Source organism: Anarrhichthys ocellatus, unplaced genomic scaffold, assembly GCF_004355925.1.
Source record: "Anarrhichthys ocellatus isolate YVR2014 unplaced genomic scaffold, GSC_Weel_1.0 scaffold131, whole genome shotgun sequence".
Taxonomy (NCBI): Eukaryota; Metazoa; Chordata; class Actinopteri; order Perciformes; family Anarhichadidae; genus Anarrhichthys; species Anarrhichthys ocellatus.
Window position 1 is genome coordinate 341114 of NW_022280161.1, and position 26287 is coordinate 367400.

The following is a 26287-nucleotide window of genomic DNA, read 5'->3' on the forward strand; positions in this document are numbered from 1 at the left end:
TTTCTCATAGTCTGGGAGTCCTTCATGTGTTTTTTGGCAAACTCTATTAATGAGAAATAAAATGAACTTTTTTGATTTTAGCAAATGGCTGCAATGAAACAAAGAGTGAAAAATTTAAAGGGGTCTGAATACTTTCCGTACCCACTGTATGTAATGTTGGCACCCTCCTCTTGTGCAGTGCACAAGATTAGCTGGGAGGATCCAGTTTTTCTACAAACAACTTATATTAGAGGAATTTATAAGATTTTATAGTCACTTACAAAATAAACACTTTTTTGGGGTGATAAAATATTTGGTCCTCTACCTAAAAATCTGGGGCCTACAACAAAAACATTTCTATTTATAAATCACACTCAACTTAAACATGTGTGCATGTGGACGAGCAACATACTGCTCTCACAATTAATCATAAATGGTTAAAAGTATATCCTTCATGACTATTGATATAGGTATTGGCTGAGACGTTTAAGAGGCTGATTTCTGCTGCAGCTGTTGATGCAGACAACTAGGGATGTCACGAAAACCCATACTTTGGTACCAAGTGATATTCTGAAAACGTGACTACTTGCTTTTCTTCAGTATGGTCACCGAAGGTACTGCACCAGACTAACAGCACCTTAAAACTGAAAGGACGCAGTAAACTCTACCGACGTGTCCAGGGGACGCACCCTTTTCCCCTGATAATGCTACATTACAATATATCAATGTTGAAATTGTAAGAAGTCAGTTAAAGTTAGCGATTAGCCACCGGTGGGCAGCACAGTCCTGCTTGGCTAAACAATGAAGCTAACAGCTTAAGTTAATGGAGGTTGCAGAGTTACATGTAGTGATGCGCGGTATACCGAACGGTATGTCAACACCCAGCCATTAAAAACAGTATTGATCTTTGGAAGTCAGCAGGTTTTTGATCTATGTAATCAAGTTACATCAAGGAGGTCTCGAGTTAATTTAATGTAGCAATAAAGTCCTTGGAAAAGGTAAATAAAGAATCCATCTTGTACCGATATATTATCTTAATAGAAACACTATATATATTTTTGTGTATGGCTTATACATGCTAGTGGTCCTGAACCATAGTTTTAGGATAACAAACTGAAACAAGACATTTTGGAGAATGAAAGATGAGCTCTACCTGAATAGTGAGGATGGCATCTTTGAGGGTGGGCAACCGCTCTTCCAGCTCTTTGCTGTTCATGACCAGCTTCAGTCCTTCCAACAGGCTATTCCCTGTCAGATTATGATTGCTGACAACACTACCGCTGTGGCTCCTCTTTCTCTTTGCCTCTTTGCCATGACTCTTTTCACCACTGCTACTTCGTGACCTGGGCCTCCTGACCCGGCTCTTGCTCCGCACATGACTCTTCTTCTTGCTTCGGCTCTGGCTTCTACTGCGAGCCCTGCTCTTGCTTCTCGCCCTGCTCTTGCCCCGTACACGGCTTTTGCTCCTTGCTCTACCTCGGCTTTTGCTTCGTGCACGACTCTTTGCTTGAGATTTGCCGCGGCTTCGACTACGGCTTTTGCTCCTGGTCGCATGCTTCTGGAACTTGGGGTCAGATTTAAGGATGTCTTTCAGGATATTAGCCGACTTAAATGCGTCAGCCAGGTTGTATGCCATGTTCCCTTTGAGATAGTCTGGGAGAGGCTTGTTGGCTGCGATGCATCTCAGGAATTCCTCACCAGCCCGCTCACTGAAAAGCAGCATGCATGTGCTTCAAATGACAGCAAACTCAAAATATACATTAAAACATTATTGCAGCTCTTCCTGCTTAGACTTACACAAAATATGGAATCAACCTTAGCACACATATACCTGCTGTCTGGAGTGTGATGTTCCACAGGAGTGGGATTCCACTGTGGGACTTGAACGTGATGTGGTTGTACAGGAGGGACGATCTGCTGGCTGCCTCCCAAAGCATTCACTGTACTACGATCTATGGAGAAGCTGCTACAGTGGGGCTGAGAGTTTTCAGAATTCATGTTATAACGACAAATTATAAAAAATAAATAGAAAACGGACAGTTTCACATGTACATATCTTTAAGTAGAAAGTGTACACTAAAAACTGTTTGGATCTGTGGTTATTACAGTGTACAGTACGATTTTTACAATTTCCCTGGGAGATCAGCAAATGACATGCTCAACAGACAGAAAATCAACAGCACCTGAAATAATTAACATTGGTGAACACCTGAAATGAAATAGGCATTTCCTAATGATCAGCAACAATTGAGTTTAGTGTAGACTACGGAATAATCTGGACATGAGGATCACTGCTTTTATGCTGACCTACATGACCAAGTAATACTGTCAAGTTTGCAGTTTATTGATCTACAAAGGAATAAACTGCAAACTTGACAGTATTACTTCAAACCAGGAAAACTGGTTTACTTTTTTATGTTTGAATGTGGGAAATCTGTAAATAATCTTAAATAAGCTTTTATTTAAAAAAATAATGTGACATTGTATTGGGTTATTCAAGATATTTTTGGAAGAGATTACAAAGAAACAAAAGCAAGATCAGGGCATGAATCATCTGCTAAGCAGCCAATAATTACTGTTACAATTTCCATCACAGGATATCTCGATAAGGAGCTCAAAAAGTCTGGAAAATGCGAAGAGCCACAGAAAATCGGTCCGACGGCTTCAGAGTGTCCGACAGGACAGAGTGCGAGTATGCGACTAATAAACAAATGTGGGATGTGTGTCCTGCTTTAATGGACTAGCTCAGTGGTTCTCAAACTGTGGGGTGTGCCCCTCTAGTGGGGCGCGGTGGTATTACAGGTGTGGCGCAGGGGGAAATTATTTATTTATTTATTTTTTTAAGTAATTAATAAATACATGGCGAAATGCCTGTACTTTCGTGTAAATGTTTACGTTACGCCGTTAACAGGTTACGCTTGCGCATGCGCGACGGCCATGATCCTTGGTGACTCACATGTGTGGCTTAGTGTTCAAAATGAAGAGACATTTGGCAGGCGGGAACAGAAAAGCAACCGCAAGCGATGCATCCGAGACTAACAGCAAGCAGCCAAGAAGAAAATATGTTGACGCCTATCTTGCTCTGGGTTTCACAGTGAACGCGGTAGGAGATGAGGAGAGACCAGTCTGTGTTTTATGTCTGAAAACTCTAGCTGCGGATAGTATGAAACCCAACAAATTAAAAAGACACTTGAAGACATTACAGCCCACTCACGTCAATAAGCCACTGGAGTTCTTTCAGAGGAAACTTGATGAATACCGCAAGCAAAATGCAGTGTAAAACTCTTTATAGCCAAATATTTGAACTTGTTTTTAGTTTTTCACAGGTTGCACTTTATTGTTATCTTGAAAAGATGTTTAGTGCAAAACAGGTTAATTGCAGCCAATTGCAATAAGCTATTTTTTGCCAAATTGTAGTTCTTTTTTGCACAGATATAACTTTATTTGCATTGTTCTAACAAAGTGATTGCACATTTTATTAGTTTTTGTCTGATGGAGCAATCTGGTTTACTTAAAGGTGATTGCAATTTTCTTTATTCTATTATTTGAAAAAGCACAGACAGAGGAGTCACAAAATGTTATTTAAATAAAAATTCAACAGACCATTTTGTTACAATTCTGTTGGGGCGGTGGGGCATGAACATTTTTCTTCCTCCAAAGTGGGGCGCGACAGAAAAAATTTGAGAACCACTGGACTAGCTCATGCTACACCTTTACAGGAGAAGAAGCTTCAAGGATCAGGACTTTGTCAGAATCTTTTTTTAATTACGTTTTTTAATTATTGCCCTTATTTTGTATTTTCAATATCATAGCATAAGGGATACTTGTAATTTATAGTACACTATAGCCTATTGTAAGTGTTGTAGAATGGTAGTAGTAGTACAATGTGTAGCATGCTGCCCGTGCTGAGACCATGGGACCAGACAAAAGCAAAATGAACCAGCTTAAAGAAAGACAGCAAACGGGTCTCCGTTACAACTTTCTGATATATTTTGTACAAACACTGTTGAATTCCCTTTGTGAACAAAACATGGTAACAAAAAGACATTATCAAAAGGTTGATACACAGCGTAAATGAAATAAATTATACAATCCATATAAAGTATACAAGACATATGGAAGTGTCAAGTGGTAAAATGATTTCATCTGCAGTTACTGTCTCTAAATGTATTTGATCAACATTTCATACAGTGCTTTGATCTTTATATCTCTAATTCTACTTGATAACTGACTTCAGTTGAAGTTGATATTAAAACAAGACATCAATACTTCAGCCACACTAGTGGCCCGGTGCTGAAAGGATGTCTGTCTGTCCATCCAGCCAATAGTTGCCCAAATATTTCACTCTGGACCAAGTGTTGGAACAAAGGACTGACAGATCACCATCTTTCAGGCAAGGTCACACAACAATGTAAAATGGTGGGATTTTGTTCACATTGAGTCAAACTTTGGTGAAATCTGATAGAAACTTGCTACATTGACCAAAACCAAGTTGTCTTGACAGTGCTGACCTTTGAGGGCCTTGTCTAAATTGTTCACCTATATTTGCGAAAACTTTCACAAGACTAGCCGCCCGACGACCTTTCCCCAACCATAACCATCCGAGGTTGATGCCTAGCCTCAACCATCGAGGGTTACCATCTAGACACGACCACCTTTGAGGGAAAGGAGAGCTGGAGAGTCCACTCAGCTATTATAGCTTATTGAGAGAAAGTTAGCAAGCTCACTAGCTCAGAAAGGGTTTTTGCCCCTCTCTTCAATAACTTCTACTGCTAGCAAAAGGTCATGTTACTGGCTACAATGCAGGATTTTCCTAAAGAACAATGTATAGACTCATACATAAGTAATCCCTCTCAATTATAGCCCACTAAAAGTGTGTGGTGGTGTGTATCGGCAGAGACCCTGCCCCCCACACGTGCACGCATCCAAGCGGAAGTTACGAAAATTGTGGACACAGCTTCAAAACTTTTTTTTACTATAGCAAGGCGAAATGCCAAGGAGACAAAGCTTGTTCCAAAACAAGAATGACTTGGGGATTGGCTGCAGCATGTGGTGTGCAGGTGGTACACTGGGCTGTGTTCTGGCCACCACAGTGGGGGACGCGCACTTCTGGTGTTGCTGAGTCAGGGAGAGGAGCAAACAATTCCAGCATAGTATCCCTTTAGGTAAGCTTACACAAGAACCGCATCATTTTGAATACCTTCACTTGTAGTATTTCCTTTTGATGAAACTTTCAATGATACCTGAATGTTAATGTAGCAGTTTAACTCATTTGGCACATGCTTTCATCCAAAGTACAAATGAGGTACATTCCAAATCACAGTAAAGCAGTAGTGTACTTTCTTCTTCTTTTCCAGCTATAGACCAATGATGCACTTTTCTACCAGGTCCAATGGCTCTGCCAATCCTCGATTCCTTTATATTTTTGACTGCAAAATATGGGAATCAATGTAAAGGACATACAGATTATTGATCACATATAAGACTGATACAAATATACATCTACAGTTGTGTGAAAAAGTGTTTGCCCCCTTCCTGATTTATTTTTTTTGCATGTTTGTCACACTTAACTGTTTCAGATCATCAAACAAATTTAAATATTAGACAAAGATAACACAAGTAAACACAAAATGCAGTTTTTAAATGAAGGTTTTTATTATTAAGGGAAAAAAAAAATCCAAACCTACATGGCCCTGTGTGAAAAAGTGATTGCCCCCCCCGTTAAAACATAAATTAACTGTGGTTTACCACATCTTTGGAAAGCCGAGTTCAATTTCTCTAGCCACACCCAGGCCTGATTACTGCCACACCTGTTCTCAATCAAGAAATCACTTAAATAGGACCTGCCTGACAAAGTGAGGTAGACCAAAAGATCCTCAAAAGCTAGACATCATGCTGCAATCCAAAGAAATTCAGGAACAAATGAGAAACAAAGCAATTGAGATCTATCAGTCTGGAAAAGGTTACAAAGCCATTTCTAAAGCTTTGGGACTCCAGCGAACCACAGTGAGAGCCATTATCCACAAATGGCAAAAACATGGAACAGTGGTGAACCTTCCCAGGAGTGGCCGGCCGACCAAAATTACCCCAAGAGCGCAGCGACGACTCATCCAAGAGGTCACAAAAGACCCCAGAACAACATCCAAAGAACTGCGGGCCTCACTTGCCTCAATTAAGGTCAGTGTTCATGACTCCACCATAAGAAAGAGACTGGGCAAAAATGGCCTGCATGGCAGAGTTCCAAGACGAAAACCACTGCTGAGCAAAAAGAACATAAAGGCTCGTCTCAGTTTTGCCAGAAAACATCTTGATGATCCCCAAGACTTTTGGGAAAATACTCTGTGGACTGACGAGACAAAAGTTGAACTTTTTGGAAGGTGTATGTCCCATTACAACTGGCATAAAAGTAACACGGCATTTCAGACATCATACCAACAGTAAAATATGGTGGTGGTGGCTGTTTTGCTGCTTCAGGACCTGGAAGACTTGCTTTGGTAAATGGAACCATGAATTCTGCTGTCTACCAACAAATCCTGAAGGAGAAAGTCCGGCCATTTGTTCGTGACCTCAAGCTGAAGCGCACTTGGGTTCTGCAGCAGGACAATGATCCAAAACACACCAGCAAGTCCACCTCTGAATGGCTTAAGAAAAACAAAATGAAGACTTGAGTGGCCTAGTCAATGTCCCGACCTGAATCCGATTGAGATGCTGTGGCATGACCTTAAAAAGGCAGTTCATGCTTGAAAACCCTCCAATGTGGCTGAATTACAACAATTCTGCAAAGATGAGTGGGCCAAAATTCCTCTACAGCGCTGTAAAAGACTCATTGCCAGTTATCGCAAACACTTGATTGCAGTTGTTGCTGCTAAGGGTGGCCCAACCAGTTATTAGGTTTAGGGGGCAATCACTTTTTCACACAGGGCCATGTAGGTTTGGATGTTTTTTCCCCCTTAATTATAAAAACTTCATTTAAAAACTGCATTTTGTGTTTACTTGTGTTATCTTTGTCTAATATTTAAATTTGTTTGATGATCTGAAACATTTAAGTGTGACAAACATGCAAAAAATTAAGAAATCAGGAAGGGGGCAAACACTTTTTCACACAACTGTATCACAATATAATTTTTAGGACATAAGTGACAGAAAATATAAGGGTCAACTTAATGTTATAATAGTCATATTAAAAAAGTTATAACCACTCAAATTAAAATTGCTCTTTAGTCTAGAGTCCTTTAAGTTGCATAGATGTTTAAACCTGTATAATATCTGGCTAGGAAAAAGCACGGCTCGCAAACAACCTAGTCTATTTTTCTATAAAAAAAAGGAACAAAAATCAGCCGACTTACCCATTTCAATGTAAACCAGGTTTATGGTACTGCCAGGTCCACTGTAGCCAATGGAAGTGGCTGATCCTGACTGTGACAAAGTTGACCGCACTGTGTCATCATGCCATTGAAATGACCTGTCAGAAAATTTGGAAGTCCATAGAGAGCATCCAGGATGCATAAGAAATGGTGTGTGGACCAAAATTCAGTTGTGGCTGCTGCCAACACTATTGAGCTTTATAGCTACAGTTTTAAATGTACGCTTTGTAAGTAGCTATACAGTGCTGCAGGAATAAGTCCTATAACACGAAAATGAGTAATCATTTTTACACTTACGGTTCCCTCGTCACAAAGTCGATGGGTTTTTTGAATGGGTTTTTGGTGAGATGCCTGAAATAAGGTCTGTGGTTAAAACAAGCTTGAGAGATTTTAACATTTTGTTTTAAGTTAAAAAATGCATCAGAAAAATTGCCCACTTGTGAATTTTGAAGCTTAAGGAGACTAACAAATGGCTAAATGAGACTACCAAACGTCATCACTTGAACACTTTAGCTTCGTGGTGTAGGCTAGCTAATTTATAGCTTACCATTAGCTTTTAACTTCTGCTGACTAGTCACACTTAAAAATCATAAAAATGGAGTTTAAGTAAACGTTTAAGTATCATACATTTTTTTTCTGCACTAATCCGAAAAGCCATAGGGAAAATCCCATTGGCTTTTTGTCGAGGGAACCAGTGCGGCGCCAACTTCCGTAGTTGTCCTACAAAATGACGCCATCGCTGCAGAGCTCTACTGTGTTACTTATAGCATGACACTTTCAGCCACTCTTATCATACAAGGTTGAGTTGGTTAGATTGTATTTTGTGTCAATCATGGGCTCTCTGCATTATTTTATTATGTACTAATGTTCTAAACTGCATTCTGCCATGATGAGAAATCTTGAAGTGAGTCACATAGAAGTGGGCTCTTTGCCCTTGAATGTAGTTATGGCATTTAGAGAGGGTATGGTCGAAAAGTATGCTCAGAAAGTCCCAAACAAATCATATGCCCACATGATTTAATCCAAATGTCATAGAGGAGCTTTTCGCTACTTTCAGATTGACCAAACAGTAATTCAGATGGAGCATATGCCAATAAATCAAACATGTTACCTTATTACAACCATAACATCTAATTATGTAAAACACTTCCAACATAAAGCTGTTCTGTGTTTAAAAAAAACTAGGGTCACCAGAACAGCTACTATCATAATCACTGAGCCACTATCATAATCACTGAGCCACAAAACCAAACACAGCCTTTAGGGTACTTTTGTGATGACAACTTTGTAAGTCACATGATCCCTTTCTTGTATTACAGGTTTCATGAGCAATAATGAAACCTGATGCAAGATTTTACTGACTAGCTGATTTTTCTTTTGCCTGCATATTGTAATGTCAGGAATGATCTTCTACCCAGTATAATGCTAGAGGTTACCCTACCTCTGCCTAGGTAGAGACTGATCGGAAGCAGAAATGTACAGTATAGGGCTAAACTAAAGCAGTCTTCTTGCACCTGTTCCTGCACCATATCCTCTGTGGACATGCAGCTTCTGAAGTATATGCTGTGGTCATCAGTACCCTGCACTAGTGTAATTACAGTAGAAGGCTTGAGTTCAGACATAGGCTACCAGCTTTGTAAGTGTCTTATACCAACATCTGAAGATACCAGACATAAAGCTTGGAATGTTTAACTTAGATATGTATTAGATCGGCGTATTATTAGGCATATGTTGGCAACGCTTTACGGGTAAATACCATAACTTTATACACGAGGACAGTAAAGCAAGATTTCAGTTACCTTCGCGGGTCATTTGACTCGCGTCATATTTGTCCCTAAAATGTGAGACATGGTAGGGAACCCGTTTGGGACGATACATTTACACAAGAAGATATCATGCTGTGTACTCAGGTGGCCCTACTTATTATTATACAAAGTCAGATACATACATTTGTAGCTGCTTCTCATGGTGGTCTATGTGCTAGCATAACTATTATGTAGCTAGCTAACTGAGCTAGCGTTATTAGCCTGTTGGGTACGTACACTGATGAAATGCTCTCTCGGTAGCCTGTTGTGGAGAAAATGGCTCTCCGGTGCTGAGGCCGAAAATGGTCCGCAAGGTGCAGGTGGCAAATGTCCCGGAGGAGGAACACCACAGGGCCCTCGGGGTCTGAACGGAGGGCCATGGGGTGGTTGAGGTCCGAACGGCGGAGGTCCGTGACCAGGTGTAGCGTTTCCTGGGCAGTACATGTTCGTGTTGACGAGGACATGCAATGTCCTGTCTCGCAGACTAAAGAAACAAAATTGAAGCGAAAACGGTATCCTGTCAAATGTGCTATTTCTTTGCACACAGTTTCGGGTCTGGTTCAGGTTTGGTTCCACGATCAGCGCCGACTGTGGCTGCCACCGGAAATATAACAGTAACACATGACAACTTCCGGAGTAATCAATTCAGAAGGTCTAAAATGCCCAATCCCTCTGCCAACGTGACCAACGACAAAAAATATGTACAATTGTGTTTATTATATATTTTGTACTACCTGATTTGAACATATTCCAGGCTTTTTCTTCACAAGATGAGATAATTTCAAATAATCAATTTACTCGATTTTTATCAAAACAGCTTCAATGACCAAATAAAATGTTTGATGAATACATCTGTTATAGTCTCTGCTTCCATTCTTCAGCTTTCATGTGTTTTTGTTCCATCTTTAATGTTTCTGAGTAAACTTAATGACAGGCTGAACACACCTCTGCTGTCCTTTGTTTACCTTTTTGTATGTCTCCTGCTTCCACTTGGTACCCCGTGTTTAACGGCACATTGCTATGAATTGTGGGTAATTCCCTTGGGCAAAGTCTGCAGAAATGCAGATTTACGGAAAGGGTTCATAAAGGGCTCAAAATGTCTGACAGAGAGCCCTCAAAACTCAATTTGACAGTGGGACAGAACTCTCAAAGATTTTGCGGTAGCGCGCCTGAAAATCTGCGAGTCCGTGAGTCCTAGGCCCAATTTAGGCCCAATTTGGTATATCAATTGAGTTGCACTCGATGTCTTTTATATCCTTTACAATTCATTTTGTATGTACGCCCTCTGGCGTTTCGGAGAATAATGCAGGGCATACATAGAGTATAAACACCTCAGCGCGAGTGTAAATACAGCTGTGTTCTATTATATATTGAAACTGCTTTTAATAATCTAAAAGATTAATTCAGATCCCGGGGAAAATTAATTTGTATAATATTTACGGCATATATTATTTCAAATGTCCTTGGACAAGAATATTCATACAAACAGAAGCCCACTAATTCAAAACGAAAGTTATTCAAGTTCCCTCTTGATTTACTCAATGATGACTTTTTAATTGATATATTGAATGCAATTACTAGTACGTATAAACTTTTTTGTCCTGCGTTATATTTTTTTCCCTGGACAGATCTTTTGTAGTGAAAACATAAATAAGTTGTCTGGAGAAAACTATTTCTCATATGGTTTTACAGTTCCTCGACTTAGATAACCAGACCATTGAATGAAAAGTGACAATGTTCTCATTTCAGATTTTATTGCTCATTCACACACCCATGCAAACCTTCCAACATCCATATTTGTATGCACACAATCTTCCATGAGCAGTAAAAGATGACATGTTAAATAAGTAACAAAGGAGATTCCAGTCAAACCTACTGAAACAAAATGAAGACTGGAAAGATGAAGTTGTTTTCAAGTAATCGTCAAATTCAATGAAACTATTAAGGATTTCAGGAGTGCACTTCTAATGTCACATATACAGTAGGCGCACCAACACTGAAATCTTAGGACGCAATCCTGTCTTTCAAAAACATGTCCAATATAAGGCTAATTAAGTGTCAAGGTGAGATCAAAACAGCAGAGTCCAACTAATCAAGTAACCATCTATAGAAGAGCTGTTGGCTTGAATACTTGTGTTGAGGAGGCAGAGAAAAACAACAACACACCATCATGAAAACACAAAGGACTACAATAAAACTGCCCTCTGTAGTAAAACAATAAATCCAAAACAGCCCGTACTGAGTGTCTACAGTATCTGTGTGGATCTCCTACATCCTCAAACATGTTCGTCAACTTTTAACCGTGCTGAAAATTGTAAATTGGATGATAAGGCATTTCAAATATGTTCACATATGATATGGAGTCCATCTTTGAGTGGACTCTGCTGCAATGCCCCTCACTGTGTCTTCAACTAGTGTAGTGTCTGCCTTGATTAAAGCCAGCTTGGCTGTAGTGCTGCCCGCCATGTTGGAAGAACTGTTCAAACTGTCCTCCTTGATTAAAATTCTGCCCCCCTCTCCCTCCCCATCCTCCTCCTCGTCCTCCTTCTCCTCCTCCTCCTCGGCCTCCTCTTCCCCTGCCCCCACGACTTCCTCGACCCCCTCCTCTCTCCTGATGCCAGCCTCCATCTTGTTGGTAATTGTCATGGTAACCACCTCCACCTCCTCCATGGTAGCCAGGATCCTGAAAGCCTCCTTGGTTGTTCCCTCCTCCTCCGTAGCCACCTCTCCCTCCTCCCCCTTGATGACTTCCAGCATCTTGATAGTGGCCCTGGCTGTAACCGCCTCTCCCTCCTCCAACACAGTCACCCCAGCCTCCCTGCACCTTCCCCCCTCTGCTGCCGCCTCCTCCTCTACCTCCCCTGTCTCCATGTCCTCCTCCGCCTCCTCTTTCATATCCTCCACGGCCACCTTGGGAGTGGTGATCATAGCCCCCCCTGCCACCTCCATGCCCACTCCCACCATAGTGTCCTCCGCCTTGGGGAGCATCCTGACGCTTCTGCCAGGAGGGCATCTCGGGGGGAGGAGCCTCAATCTCACAGGGTCGGCCTCCTCTGTCTGGTACTCGGCCCATTAGAACCTGAAAAACGAACACACATTAAAACAAAACGTTTGAAAGGGAAGCCCGCTACCCAAATTTGACCCCACTTTTGGTTGTTGTTTGTATGAGCTTAAGTTTCTTGATGTGTTAAGAGCCTCGCTGTTCTTTATGAAAAGGTACGGACGCAGGATGGAGGGACAGAGTTGTTCCACCGCTGAGTCGACAGAGGAGGTAGTGACAGAGCTCCTTACCCTCCAAGCAGAGGACAAGATCAACCGGCATATTACAGGGACGGTAAAGGAGAAGTCACTGCCCGACACGCATGTTATATGTCAAACTAGACGCCAACGCTGGTGTTTTAAACGTCACACCTTTTTTGCTGCTGTGATGCCGGCTATCTGAAATCAGTGTTTCGCTATCGTTTGGTTCCCGTTTGAAAAAAAACAGGATAACAGCAGATCTTCTTTACGGCAGTATTGCTGAATCTCTGTGTCGAAGGGGCTAAGGGAAGGGCTTTAAACCAAAATATGAATGTACACTGGAAGTACACCCTCAACCTTTTCTACTTTCTATCTAAAACCAAATATGTCCGATTAAAAAACAACAACAACACGTCATATTTTGGCAAAAAACATCTTTAAGCATTTTCTAGAGCAACAAATGTGTATTAATACCTTGCTGTGTCAGTCCGTGTTACAGACTGACACAATCGGTTATTGTCTACTTCAAAAATCTGCTTTAGCCTGCCTGTTTTAGCATACATCAAATAGATAAACATTTGTTTAGAAGACATGGAACAATTACGAGAACATGGACTTCTTCACATCACTTATAAACAGAGAAACAGGATGAAAACAGTGTATGAATAACCTATAACATGGAAAAAATGTTGCGCTTACACTGTGTTTAACCTACCTTATTAATGGCACAAGCAGTCTTCTCTCTTATCTTGCCACTGCTTGTCCGTAGGATCTTGGAGAAGTCTTGTCGAGCAGCAAGAAGGTGAGCAAGAGAGATTGTACTTTTGGTGTCAAGAGCAGAACGTAGTGGCTGGTAAACTTTGGCCAACTTTTCAGCATGCGTCTGTAATTAAACATTCAAAAGAATTCTAAAATGATTTTGGAAGCAGCAATCTGTCATAGTATTATGAAAAAGTTAATTCATGGTTTCATATTGCAGAAAATCAGGCCAACACACAATGCTTTGAGTAACAATGAAAAAACAAACAATACGAGCACTGCTACTAGATTTATCAAATCATGTTTGACGTGTGTATTTGAACAAGAACAATTGTTCAGATAACGAGAGGACAATCACGTAGTGTTGGTGTCTACATAGGAGTTAGAAGTGTTGCTTTGGCAGTTTAGAGCGGCAATAATTAGTTAATTAATTGATCAACAAAAAAATAATCAATAACGATTTTGATAATTGATTGAACTTTGAAGTTATTGGTTAGAAATATTTGTGATGCTTTTCCATTTCTTACATTACAGAATACTGTGAATCTGTTGGTCCGAAAATGGTGGCGTGATTCACTGTTTATGTTTGATAGACCAAACAAGTAATCAAGAGAATACTCGTCCCACCTCTCCTCAGCAGTATTGCTAAAGTAAACACAACGTGTACAAAGACTCCCTGTTTAAAATGCTATTTATGTGCTTCATCAGTGAATTGTGCACTTTTTAGATTAAGGAAGATTCAAACTTTTTACATACCTTTGCTTTGCCAGACCAACCAAAAGACTGCACTGTCACATCAAGGCGTTTCAACAACATTTTTCTTCTCACTTCATACTCATTTACAAGTGCTTGGTTTATGGCTTCAATTTTTTCCTGGCAAAATGAGAACAAAAGGAAAAGAGAAAAATTATTTATGGTCATTCACTTATGCAGTGTTACTGAGTTATATTATATTTCTTGATGGATTTTCAGTATTTACCAAGTGCAGAGGTCCAAGGGCCTTCTTCATCAAAGGCTCTCCTACGTGATTGGGTGGGACTTTACTCATGGCTTCTTTCAGCTATGAAAAATGGACAACAGGCGTGTATTATGTGTATGAACATTGACATAAATTACATTGAAAAAGGTAGATCAAACAGCAGATACAATACATTAAACCCCACTGTCAAAAGCAGAAATGTGTATAACTAGATTTCCTCTCACACTGTGACGAACATGAAAGTATGTTTGGGATGAACCTGTTGACAATATTTTCTGCGTATTACTATTACATGGTAATGCCAAAACATTCAAAACAAACTAAGCCTTTCCTGTGAGGACAGAAAGTCCCATGAAAGGGGATCCGTTATGAATGTCCATCCATAGGTACATTTACAGTCCATGATAATTTCACATGGGTGACTCCCATGTTAACCAATCGGGCTGTTCCGGCAGGATGTGTTGCGTCAAAACCCGTAGGTGAGGCCTGCTGTGTGCGCATCAAATTATTTAGAAGAAATACTGGCCAATAGCGATCGCTGGCAGATCGCTCAGAGCACTTTAAATGACGACATGATCAAAATGCAGCAATATAATAAAATTATTTTCAGCACAAAACATAAAAATGTCAGCACTTCTAAATGGAAAGCACTTTGAAATGCGCCCCTAAAGTTCATTGAGTCAATGGAGCACCAGACTATTACTTATAGTTAGGGCTGGCTCAGGTTTGCCTTGAATCAGCCCCTAGATATGCTGCTATAGGCTTAGACTGCCGGGGGACTTCCTAGGATACACTGAGCTCCTCTCTCCTCTTCTTCATCTCCTTCTGCATGAATTCATGTCCCATTAATGGTCATTACTAACTTTGCTTCTTCCCTGGAGTCTTTGTGCTTTCTCGCCACACAGGTTCCGATGGACTGTGGTCCTGCCTGACATCCACTGCTGCTATTATTATTATTATTATTATTATTATTAGTGCCCGAGCACCGACAACGTGGGGCCAGCGATATTTTAAGGGTCCCATAATTAAGTATGACAAAATGGCTCTCTAGCGCCCCCTACAAGTTGAACCGGCGACGCCTCTCGGCCAATATGTCCGATTTATTTGAAATTTGATACATGTTCAGCTCCACCAGCTCTACAAAAAAGCCTCCCAGACCCCTAAACTCCGCCTACTTAAATTGTCCGCCATTTTGAATTTTGTGAAAAATGCATTTTTGCGAACTCTATGTTATAAGTTCACTATTTAAAGACAAAGTACATCCTCCTTTCCCACGTTTTAGTTCCAGTAAGAAGTCCTTCTCGATTCATGGACGCCAGTGAAGACAGTTGAGCCTCCCAAGTTGTATTTCCTGAATACATTTTAATGCGTTTGAGGGCTGAAAATGTCCGCTCAACAGAGGTAGCAGATATTGGGATTGTCACCACCCAACATGTCACGCTAGCCCACTGACCAATTACGTATGGCTAGGCCAGCTAGCAGGCTCTGACATGTCAAAGAATACCCCCAACATGTTAAACTAAAGATCTGATTGGTTGAAGACTGTGATAATCAACAATATCGTCCCCATTCACTTAAACTGCAAAGGGATGCACTTGTAATTCTGAAGGCCTCGGGCCTCTCTTCTTACCTAGAGATACAGAGGTGAAATCTGATTGGATAAAAGCTCTACTTAAAACAAGCTGCACTGGAAGCAGAGCAACTGAGGAAGACAGTAGCTGTGCAATGAGAAAATACGATAATGGGAAAAAAAATGATAATACATGTAGTGTATTTATGAAAAATGATTGAATTATAAAATAGCTATAACTTTGTTATTCTGTCTTGGCCAGCAGAGAAGGCCTTGCAGGCCCTGATGGCCCACATGTTACATCATACAGACCAACATCTGGTGGGGCATTCTGTGCACTGTAATTTATCAAACTAGTACAGCATCATAGAAATTGCAGCATCTGTATTTACGACGCTACTGAACATCATACCATTGAGATTTCTAAACACCCTAGTGTAGAACACTGCAGGAATGAGTCCTTAAACCTGGAAATGAATTCACATCCTTGTCTCCAGGTCAATGTGTTGGTTTTTTTAGATGCCTGAAACATAGTCATCACAAGCTTAAGATTTTAAGGCCTTGCTCTACAATATTAAATCTGTCAGTTAATAATCCACTTGTGAATTTTCAAGCTTTTACACGTCTTAAAAAAGGCGGTTTCTAACAAGTGGCTGAATGAGACTACTAAAGCCATCACGCTGACTAGTCTGCCTGTTCAGCCCTGTTGTGTTTACTCGAGATCGAGCAACTGTGGTGTAGTTTGTTTGTTGCCTAAAGTAGGCTTTTTACTTCTGCTGATTGCGTCGCCCAAGCAGATAGGACATGGGCCAAACTTAGAAATCGAATCTAATTATTTCATCCTTGAGTCCAAGTGGATGTTTGTTGCAGATTTGAAGAAACTCCCTCAAAGAGTTCTTGAGATATGGTGTTCACTAGAATGGGATGAACGTATCAAATCTCTAAATACATACGGCGGTATGGACAAACAACCGGAAAACCTTAGTGCCTCCAGCCACGGAGATAGGCATATAAATGTGATGGGTTTGCAGCTCTTGAAGGTAGAATAAACGCCACTGATTCAGTGGTAGGACACAAGTGTTTTTCAGGAGTTAAAAGAATGGACAACTTATAATGTAGATTTCACCTTGTTCAGCTTTTTCTTGTGAGAGCACATCATATCCCTGTGTCACCAGACAAACTCACCTTCTTCTCAATTCCACTGAAGAACTGGAACATGGTGATGTTGGCTGGAGGCTTAGACATGCCCAGTGACATGCAGATCCCCTTCAGCTCCTGGAACATGGGGGTGCCTGCCTCCTGGGCTTTCTTTTCAGGCTTTGTAACCAGGATCATCCTCGACGCCTCCAACTCGGACACCAAAAATGCTGAGATAAAAATGTGACTGGTTAATCTCTAATTACAGGATACTTAAGTTTCAGAAAGTCAAATTTAAAACCATCTGAAATATGCTGAAGAACTTGCCTTGGCACAAAAGAATACAAAAATAAATAACAGAAAATTCACCACAGATGTAATTAAGAGTTATGAAAAATAAGCTTTGTTTGTTAAGGCATACAGACAATCCACTTTTTATAGGTCATCTGTCTGCTGTCAAAAGATATATTATTAATAGCACTGCTTTCTTCAATATTACCGGAGTAGTATTTTACATGTTGTGGCTACAACAGGTCATATTGTGTGCATATTCGAGCTATCTGCAGCTCCTTATATTTCTCTTTTTCTTCTTACTTTCCGTGCATGGCAGAATTGCTTCCACTCACTCTTTCTGTCAAAAGTAAATATACTTGCAATTGTCAATGGACAAAACCAGCTGACCAAACGTTGGCCCATGCTCAGTGTCCACGATCAGTGTGGGCACCGCTGATCAATTTATCCGTACAGCAAAGTACAGGATTAATTAAAACAGTGTCTGTCCAGTTTTAGGTGTGGCAGTAGGCACAATACACTGATTGAACTGGCACGACTTCAGCCATTATTAACATCATTAATGTCGTTACACCTATGTTTGACAAGTCAGACTATGTGCTGTAAGAAAAGTCTATTCTATGGTGAAACATTAAGCATCCGGCCATCCCAACACTTTGCATTACACCCTGCTGAATGAGAGTAAGGATGAGATATACACACGTTTACGTATACAATAGGGTGCGTCCTGAGCGAAATTGTTTACATGCTTTCCTATATAATACGAGTGATAGTGGAGGATTCCACTAGAGGGCACACCAGCGAACTCAGACTGTATAGAATTTCAGAATTTGCATGATGTAAACGATAATAAAGGAAACGCCATCAAAGATGCTATTTTGTCAAGCATGTTTGTCACTGTGAAGAAAAACTTTCCACTACGGTCGTCGCTGCCGACGTGCCTGTTGACCCCTGACCCAGTCAGTGTGTATTGCATCTTGCGGAAGCGTAGTGTGAATGTGTGAGGATGTGCATAACCAAACGGACGCAGGATACGCAAGGCAGCCATCATGTGCACACAAAAGAGTAATTAATAGGGCTGTGTTATGGCAAACACCTCACGATACGATATGCATTGCGATAGACGTGTCACGATATGAAATATCACAATATATTGCGATACATTTATCGATATTTTGGCACAACCCTAGTAATTAAAAGCAAAGCCAAAAGCATCAGGTGAAAAGTGAACAAATCTCATCAGCTGGAATGCGAAATGCTGTGTGGGGTCGAAAACAGCCTATACTGGTACTGACACAGAAACGATACAATAATTAAAACAAACAATACAAGAAATGGGAAATGCTTGAATATGTCTGTTGTGTGGCCTTTAAATGAAGAAAATTAGTTTTTTACTAATTTTGACACATTAGTAGAGTGGATGTTTACCATATTATGAATAATTGCACTTGTATTCTATTATTTTTGCACCTGTGTGAGAGCCTTGAAACAGGCTTCTTCCGCTGCTATCTAGCGGTCGCTGGGTGCAATGTCAATACCCCATGCAGCAAAAAGATTTACAATATACCAGTGTTTCCCCGTTTGCCGTGTTGGTGTACGTCCTCAGAAATGAATGTGACACATGGTTAAAACAAGTATTTCTCCAGCCTTAAGGCCTTTACACATTGGGGGCATGAGGAATAAATGACACGAAAATGCGGAACTAGGCTAGTGTAAGTTGTCGTATTAAGTTTGCCTTTAGAAACATGCGTGAGTGAATGTGAGCTCCCTTTGGTAAACAGTTATGCAGTGTATATGTCTAGGGCTTTTGTTGTAAAATGGAAGGAGTGGATCTCGTATGTGTTGCCTTTGTCAAGGTTAAAAGGTAAGATATAGTTTATCGTTTTGGCACAGCGTTGTTGATTGATGCCTTTATTAGTAGTGCGAAAGCTCAGAAACCTCAACGTCACTTTTTCGTCGCACTCATGACAAAAACAACAGTTCGAAAAAATATATTAATGAGCAAGTTAAATCACACAAAAAAAAGACCCAATGTTTAAAGGCCTTAAGGAGGCCTTGTGTGCTTGGATTCATTTGTTATGCAGTTAACACACCAGTCATAATTTCCCTGGCTTTGTAAGAGGTAAATAACGGATGTAACAGGAGAAACAGGAGAAACAGCCTTAGAAGTCATGTTTTTCTTTCTGTGCAGTGGATCTAATTTATGCCGATGTGAAGAGGGGTTCCTGTGGATTTTGTAAAATAACAATAACTATTTGGAAAAGTAACTCATGAATATTTAAAGTAACTTTAAAAAGTGTTAAATTTGGGAATGGAATATGGTGTGGTGTAATCGAGTTAGCAGTCAACCTAGAGGAAACACTGTATGACTATGCAACACTTAATCACAGGTGGGTGTCCTACAACAGTCCACTTAAAGTGCAAAAGTCTTTAACCTCACGGGTTATTGGACCAATGCTTTTTCTTCAATAAAAATAATTTTGAATTGAAAAGCTGCAAAGTGCTGTTATCATACTGAGGAGCAGCAGACAGTCGGTCCTGTTGAGGAGCCTCTGGGTGATGTCTCCGCTGGTGAGGACAGAGTAAGGACAGGCGAGCTCTGACAGCAGGCCGCTCATCTCCAGCTGGAAGGCCTCTGCCTCGCTCGGACCTGGGAGGGGTAGAAGGGGACACACACACACACACACACACACACACACACACACACACACACACACCAAACATGATGTCACAAGGCAGAAAAATAGTCAGGTTAAATCTCAAATATAGTTACAATAGATGTGTTAGCAGCAACTTGGCAGACCTCAAACAGAATCTTTACTACTGAATTTGCAACTTCTACCATTGGTTAACATCTTAGTAATCCAACATGACTTGCTTAATTGCCCATAAAACCATAATGTCATTTAACATGTGTATATATTAAATTTTTCATTTCTTTGCCTTTATTATCAACCTTCAGCTAGCAAGAAAATGAATGGACACTCGTAGAACCATTTGATGGGCAACTCTTCTGTCACTATTAAATATGTTCTATTAATTGGGATACAGCAGCAGCTTGACTTCATGGTGATAGAATGTGGCTCACAGTTGGTGGCATGGACATTCTCCTCCAGCCTGCAGTAGAGTCGAAGCTCAGAGACGATCCATGCACAAAGCTTAGTAAACTCAGGTGAAGCTGCTCCTTTGCTCACAGCAGGATCCAGAGCTCCTTCCTCCAACAGAGGGCCTTGGTACCTACAGTAACACACACACAGCTCATGTAAAACACACATCAAGCCATATGTAATCCGACAGGCACACCTATTTGCTTCCCTCATCGGTACAGCATAATGATAAGCCATACTGAAGACTTAATCAATGAGACGTCGCTTTCAAAGTGCATTTAAAGTCAAACCACATTTTAAAAACTGGTTCTTTAGTCAAGTCGTTAACTGTTATTGGGAAACCTACTTGCGCAGAGACAGATTTGTCTCGAGACCTTTACTGACCTGTGAGAGGCTACAAGATATCTGAGCGTAATCATAATACATGGTTAATCACAATAAATCATGTATTTTTAGAGAGAGTGGGGCTAGAACTGGTTAACAGAAACGAATGTGTTGGAGCTATCCTCATATCAATCATGACGGGAACAGCTTGTGCTGACGCAGCTTCAGGCACATGTAAAACCAGTGTGTGGGTCTATTAATACCCGGGACGTACGCAGAGATGGCCACGGTTCACTGCACGTTCATTAGCGATGACAAACCGTCAGACTAAGCGTTAGCTACAACAGCATGTCAACGTTAGCCGTTTTGCTAAAGCAAGCTACCCTGTCACGTAAATGGGCTAAAATAAGAAAGACTGGCAAGGCTGGTCAATGGAATGGCAGCTTTCGCACATCATATTCATACAGCGGCAGACACATTTAGTATTTTATAACTTACCCTAAATCTTCAAGAGAGACAAGAATGTCATTCTCCATCCCAATAATCTATAGTTGTGCTCTAAAATCACGTACAATGAAATATAGTTTTCACATCAGCCAGCTCAGCTGATACACGTTTAACTTCTTCTACTTACTCTTTGGATTCATTGGCGGCTTGTAAACAGCTTACCGATGCTCTAGCGCCCCTACCGGAGCCACGATGTATTCTAATGTGTTGCTTCTTTAAGATACTACTTCCCTTTGTTCCTCTTCATATATAATCATACACCTTGGTATTGATTTCGATTAACTTTCGATTAAGGTATTTTAATAAAGTAGAGAAGGTATTAATATCCAACATAAGATGTGGGCCCATTTTGGTGAACATAGGATTAACTGGGCCATAGTATATCTGGCAATGTATTGGCTCCACTATAATTGTTGCTGTTGACAAATAAAGACTTGAAACTTGAAATTATAACATAAGAATAGAAAATAAAAAAAACTTAAATATTTGTCCAATAAATAACCAAAAGGAAAATTTGGTAATCAAAAAATTGTGCAATTGTTCTAATTTAGTAGAACTGTTTTATTTCAATTTCCCACAAGAAACATGACCATGTAGCTATAAAAAATAAATAATCCCAGCATTCATTTAGATAGTAACTTAAAGATGGTGAAGGGTAGGGAGGTCTGACAATTGAACTCGGGGCTGAACTGGCCATCTGACATACCGGGCACTTTCCAGGTGGACCGACCTGCCTTTTGGACTGACACAAGTGTGTATCACAAGACTGCGTGTACGAAGCTACAGCCCCAAATGTTTACAAACAGCCCTGGACTTTTCAGACCACTTTTAACAACTCACTGCTTAGAGCGTACAGGTCGAGGTGGAAAAAAGGAACTACATTTTTTGGATTTTCCCAAAAGAGACAGAATGATTAGCTGACCGATTTCAGGGGATGGGGGAAATATTAAAAGCTACAATTCAATTTAAGTAAATTGCAAGAAAAGCCATAGAGTCTAATCTAGTCATTGACTGCTAATGTCATGCATGAAGTTAAGATGACGGTTGTCTCTTCTTTTAGTACAAATAGTGCTGAAAGAGTGTTGAAACTTCATGAAAAAGAAGGCAGAGTATGGTGGAAATGGCTGCTTTCAGTTTTTAAGATGGGTTATGTGCAAGAAACCAACACATTCTCACTCCTAACTCGTCAAATACCAATGCTTTCTCAGTGTCTCTAAGTTTCAAACTATGAGGCTCTACCCTCTAGTGCCAGTTTACTGCCAGTTTAATCAGGTAAGGTGTGTCAGTTTCCACTCACTAAATGTATAGTGTCTTTTCAAAATAAACTTTCGTCTTCACTGGAACAACTTAATTAGGTTTAGCGTGGTTGATGTTAACTTGACTGACTAACGACTCCCGAGGTCAGCAACTAAACAAAAGGTCAATGTTTACTTAAAGTTTTGCACGAAACATGAAAAGCAGCCTCTTGTGTTTGTTTGACCCATTCAACTCCCCACAGGAGCTGAGAGATGAAACCACGCCCACTTACGTACGACGAAATCCTTGACAAACACAAAAGCTACAGTAGCATGGGAAATAGTGTTATGGGGCACTGAATATTATGAATTTAATATTTAACAGAGCACAAATTAGACAAGAATTATACCCCACGGTCCATCCGTCTCACTCCCGACCCCTGGGAGACCTCTTCGCTGGGAGGAGACAAAGGGCCAGCTCCTAGCTCTCAAGCAGCCGTCTGCTCTCCTCCCGGCTGTGGCGGTGGGGAGCAGGGACCCAGTGCTGCTGCTGGCCACTAGCCCACATTTTCTGTAACCAGTGTAACACATGGATGTATAAAGATCACTGGATGCAGTGTAGGAGGCAGGGCCCCATTCATTACTATGAAAGACTTCCGAGTATTAAATGATACGGTTCTTCCGGCGATCTTCCACATCCATGGGGCCCATAAAGCAAGGGTTTCCTTTAACCACGCCTTCAAGGCCTCGGTCCAGCCTCGTTCTCGGTCTCTTTCACTTCAATGGAGCAAGTAAAATAAATCCGGATTGGTCCATTTATGCATTTTACAATTGTTAGAACCTAATGATTATGATAAAGTTTATTCAAGTGTTGGTTCTGGGAAGTTGATTAAACTTCCACGGGCTCAGGGCCCCTCATCTTCTGCCTCTACTGGTTCAGGCTCAGGGCCCTTCATCTTCTGCCTCTATTGCTTCGCGGACTCAGGGCCCCTCATCTTCTGCCTCGACTGCTCCACGGACTCAGGGCCACTCATCATCTGCCTCGACTACTCCACAGCCATAGAGACTGAAAAGGGAGGACTTTTGACAGGCATCCAGGAAGTTAAGGTACCGTTCATGATCTCATAGTGGCTGTTGAAACGCTGAATCATGTGAACATTAAACTCTAAATCATCAGTTCTTAAGATGAACAACTGTGTCATAAAATATCTGGTTCTTTGCTAAAAAGTCAAAAGGTACATGCCAGTGGACTGAAGAAGAGCAATTAACCACAACATTAAGAAACATCCAATAACAAAATTTAAATTCTGCTGCATTCACCATCAAAATTAGTGCACTTTTGGATTCAGTCAACAAAGGTAATTTACCAATACGAAGCTGACAAGGTAAATGTGATGTCATCGCATTTCACACGAAAGAAGTGTGTTTTATATTAACGTTGTGAAATAAGAGAAGTCAGTATCTTTTCTTTTTTTTTTTTTTACTGGTTCAAACAGTCAGTATCATTTCCCTCACCAAAATAAATGTCACAACATTCTTAACAGTTATGTTAGGATTCACTTTTTGACCTCCCAGCACCAACAAGCAAACCAAGCAATACGTTTCAGCCAGCTGTAGTACATAAACAATGGATAAAATTAAAGCTACATTCAGCAGAATTATTAGTGACATTTGTTTTGAAATAAAACATTTTGGAAAGACGTTATACAATATAATTTTGTCTCCTAACAAAAGAACAATGGAAAACTACAACCCACACGGATGTAGAATGCAAGGGACATCAGAAGAATATCTCCTGACTAAACCAATCCCACTTGACTCAAGTCTGGAAAGATGAAGAAAACATCAATTCACAACCAGTCATGGTATCACTCTTCCAATAAAGGTGGAGGAGAGAGTTTAAGTTGGAAATGATCTGTTCCGGGTTGGGCTGGGAATAGAAGGCCTGTCTTGTCACTGCTATGGCAGTGGGAGAGTTCTGACAGGATGGACAACTGGAGGAAAGAGAGAGAGAGAAAAACTATTAGAAAATGTTATGCATCACCTCTATTTGTCTCCCTCAGATGTGCACGCACACACACTATAGATATATCTTCTATCTATGTAGAGTGCAGCGAATGATAAAACCGGGTGTGGTTTTGCAGTTTCCAGACCTGATTCATGGTTAAAAAACTACTATCTGTGTTTCCAGGTTATGACTCTGGATTCAAGTAATTTAACCATAAAACTGAGAAGAAATGGGTTGTTTTGCAGTTTTCAAACCAATATCAATGTTCTAATTGATCAGGTTGGCATAATGCTATCGGCATGCATAATACTGCTTAAGATGTGTATTGTGTTGCTGTAGGGTTGTTCAGTGCACAAGCAGTGCCTGTTTGCAAGCTAGACAAAAACTCGGGTGTTAATATCATCTGTCATCTATGTTGTTGATATTCCTGTGTAAATTTTGTTTTGTATGGCATTATTAAAAAAAACGTGCACACATGGTAAATAGACTTATACTTGTACAGCGCTTTTCTAGTCTTCCGACCACTCAAGTGCTTTAACACTTTATGTCATCATTCACCCATTCACACCCAACGCTATACACATACACTGATAGCAGGGGCTACCATGCACGGTGCCACCTGCCCCATCAGGACTATCGAATCATTCATACCCATTGACACACTGCTGGCCCATGCACATGTCAATCCTCAGAGTCTCCCACACCTCTGTGACAGTGCTGTGACTTCCTAAAGGGTGCCCATATAACTGGTCAAAAATACCATTTCCCAGACGAATGAAAAGCATTTAATATAACAGAGTGAGGATTCACTTCTTCGATTGTAAACAGAGTTTTAACTTTTAATTCACATTTTACCAACTGAACTGACCGGTTAAACCGGGGGAAATTGAACCTGGTAAGAGACGGATGGCATCCAGTGCGTTTGCTGAACCGGAGGACAATACAGCTTGAGAAGAAGATTCAACACTGCATTAAATAGTCAGCAATTCATTGACTCTGTAGCAGTATAATGTGCCAAGCTAACAAATGCTAATGGTCAGACTTCTACACAGGATTAACGTTACATAAATTGTAGAGCATCCTGTTACAGATCTGGCTGATGTTAATGGGTTCTTACTGACACAGGACCGCAAGCATGAACTCAAGCCGGGATTTGGTCTGATGTCGTCTGCAACAGAACCAAATCCGGCAGAAAATCAAATAGAAGAGGCCCACTAACTCTGAATGAAATGTCTGATTACACCAACCATGTTGAACTCGCGGAAGCTAATCATACCACTATCATTAAGGCTAACCGAAATCCGTCAAATAGCCTCAAAACTACTGCTCGGCTGAGGGCCAAAACATTGCGAACTCCATGCCTGATAAGCCAGACACTATTCTGATTGGGGACTTTATGGCCAAACATGTTAGAATGGCAAAGCACTGAAAATGTAACTTTGACTGACACATCTGTCAGGGAGCTGACAGGGCTGTTGTCAGCTATCTTCTCCACACATCCCAATGATATGAAGGTCATTATCTCCGCTGTTGATATTCTGCGAAGGAAAACTGTCCCTGAGATCCTGAAAGAAGACTTTGCCTGCTGCTGGAGAAACCGACTGACTGCAGATCCAATTCGGTAACCTTATCCTTGTTTCCATGCTGATCTGCAACATTAGGTATAATCTTTCATTAATACAGTATATATTGATTACATTTCATATACCATATACATTCATTCGTATTGTATTCATCACCACTCTTTGTGTGAATAATTACAAGTAGTAGTAGAAAGCGCTTTGAGTGGTCGGAAAGACTAGAAAAGCGCTAAACAAGTACAGTCTATTTACCATTCCACATATTACCTTCATACATGTGGGTCATGAGTCACTGGTATGGCAGAAAAAGTATAACTATCTCTTCAAATGTGACTGTGCTGTGTACCATCTACATCATATACCTAAAAAATTGTTAAAGATATCTGTTATGTGGCTAATTAT

General features: G+C 40.6%; 3 protein-coding genes across 5 annotated transcripts in view; all 3 read right to left on the minus strand.

Annotated features, from left to right (window-relative positions):
• Positions 1-98: 98 nt before the first annotated feature.
• Positions 99-9739, minus strand: LOC116399841 (cleavage and polyadenylation specificity factor subunit 6-like). Its single transcript, XM_031877271.1, has 3 exons — positions 9386-9739; positions 1811-1956; positions 99-1688 (listed from the first exon to the last, which is right to left on the minus strand). Exons 1-3 carry the CDS (start codon positions 9590-9592, stop codon positions 1058-1060), a joined length of 984 nt encoding a protein of 327 aa, XP_031733131.1. The 5' UTR covers positions 9593-9739; the 3' UTR covers positions 99-1057.
• Positions 9740-10885: 1146 nt separating this feature from the next.
• fam98a (family with sequence similarity 98 member A) lies at positions 10886-21225 on the minus strand. 2 transcript variants are annotated; one of them, XM_031877267.1, is made up of 8 exons: positions 21190-21225; positions 20213-20361; positions 19640-19774; positions 16882-17063; positions 14127-14207; positions 13904-14020; positions 13104-13271; positions 10886-12227 (listed from the first exon to the last, which is right to left on the minus strand). In XM_031877267.1, exons 3-8 carry the CDS (start codon positions 19740-19742, stop codon positions 11556-11558), a joined length of 1323 nt encoding a protein of 440 aa, XP_031733127.1. In that variant the 5' UTR covers positions 19743-19774; positions 20213-20361; positions 21190-21225; the 3' UTR covers positions 10886-11555. The 2 variants fall into 2 exon arrangements, with proteins under 2 accessions (XP_031733127.1, XP_031733125.1); XM_031877265.1 differs by lacking the exon at positions 21190-21225 and adding an exon at positions 21054-21181.
• A 435-nt stretch (positions 21226-21660) lies between these two features.
• The window catches only part of vps8 (VPS8 subunit of CORVET complex), a 53968-nt gene continuing 49341 nt past the window's right edge, over positions 21661-26287 (minus strand). Inside the window, exon 46 of one of the 2 annotated variants that reach the window (XM_031877248.1) lies at positions 21661-24291. In XM_031877248.1, the coding sequence (XP_031733108.1) occupies positions 24166-24291 (126 nt within the window). In that variant the 3' untranslated portion in view covers positions 21661-24165. The remainder of the gene's footprint in view (positions 24292-26287) is intronic. The other variant, XM_031877249.1, reaches the window with a different exon arrangement.

What these genes read in the sequence shown, in the direction of transcription:
- fam98a (XM_031877265.1), bottom strand. Translation starts at nt 21,091, where the DNA reads ATGGAGAATGACATTCTTGTCTCTCTTGAAGATTTAGG. An exon ending in GAATGTCCATGCCACCAACT is followed by an intron (nt 19,775 to 20,212) that starts GTGAGCCACATT and finishes TACCCCTCCCAG; the next exon opens with GTCCGAGCGAGGCAGAGGCC. An exon ending in GTTGGTCTGGCAAAGCAAAG is followed by an intron (nt 13,272 to 13,903) that starts GTATGTAAAAAG and finishes GTTTAATTACAG; the next exon opens with ACGCATGCTGAAAAGTTGGC.
- LOC116399841 (XM_031877271.1), bottom strand. Translation starts at nt 9,592, where the DNA reads ATGTACTGCCCAGGAAACGCTACACCTGGTCACGGACCTCCGCCGTTC. An exon ending in CGAGAGAGCATTTCATCAGT is followed by an intron (nt 1,957 to 9,385) that starts GTACGTACCCAA and finishes GAAAACTCTCAG; the next exon opens with CCCCACTGTAGCAGCTTCTC. An exon ending in CATCACACTCCAGACAGCAG is followed by an intron (nt 1,689 to 1,810) that starts GTATATGTGTGC and finishes GCTGCTTTTCAG; the next exon opens with TGAGCGGGCTGGTGAGGAAT.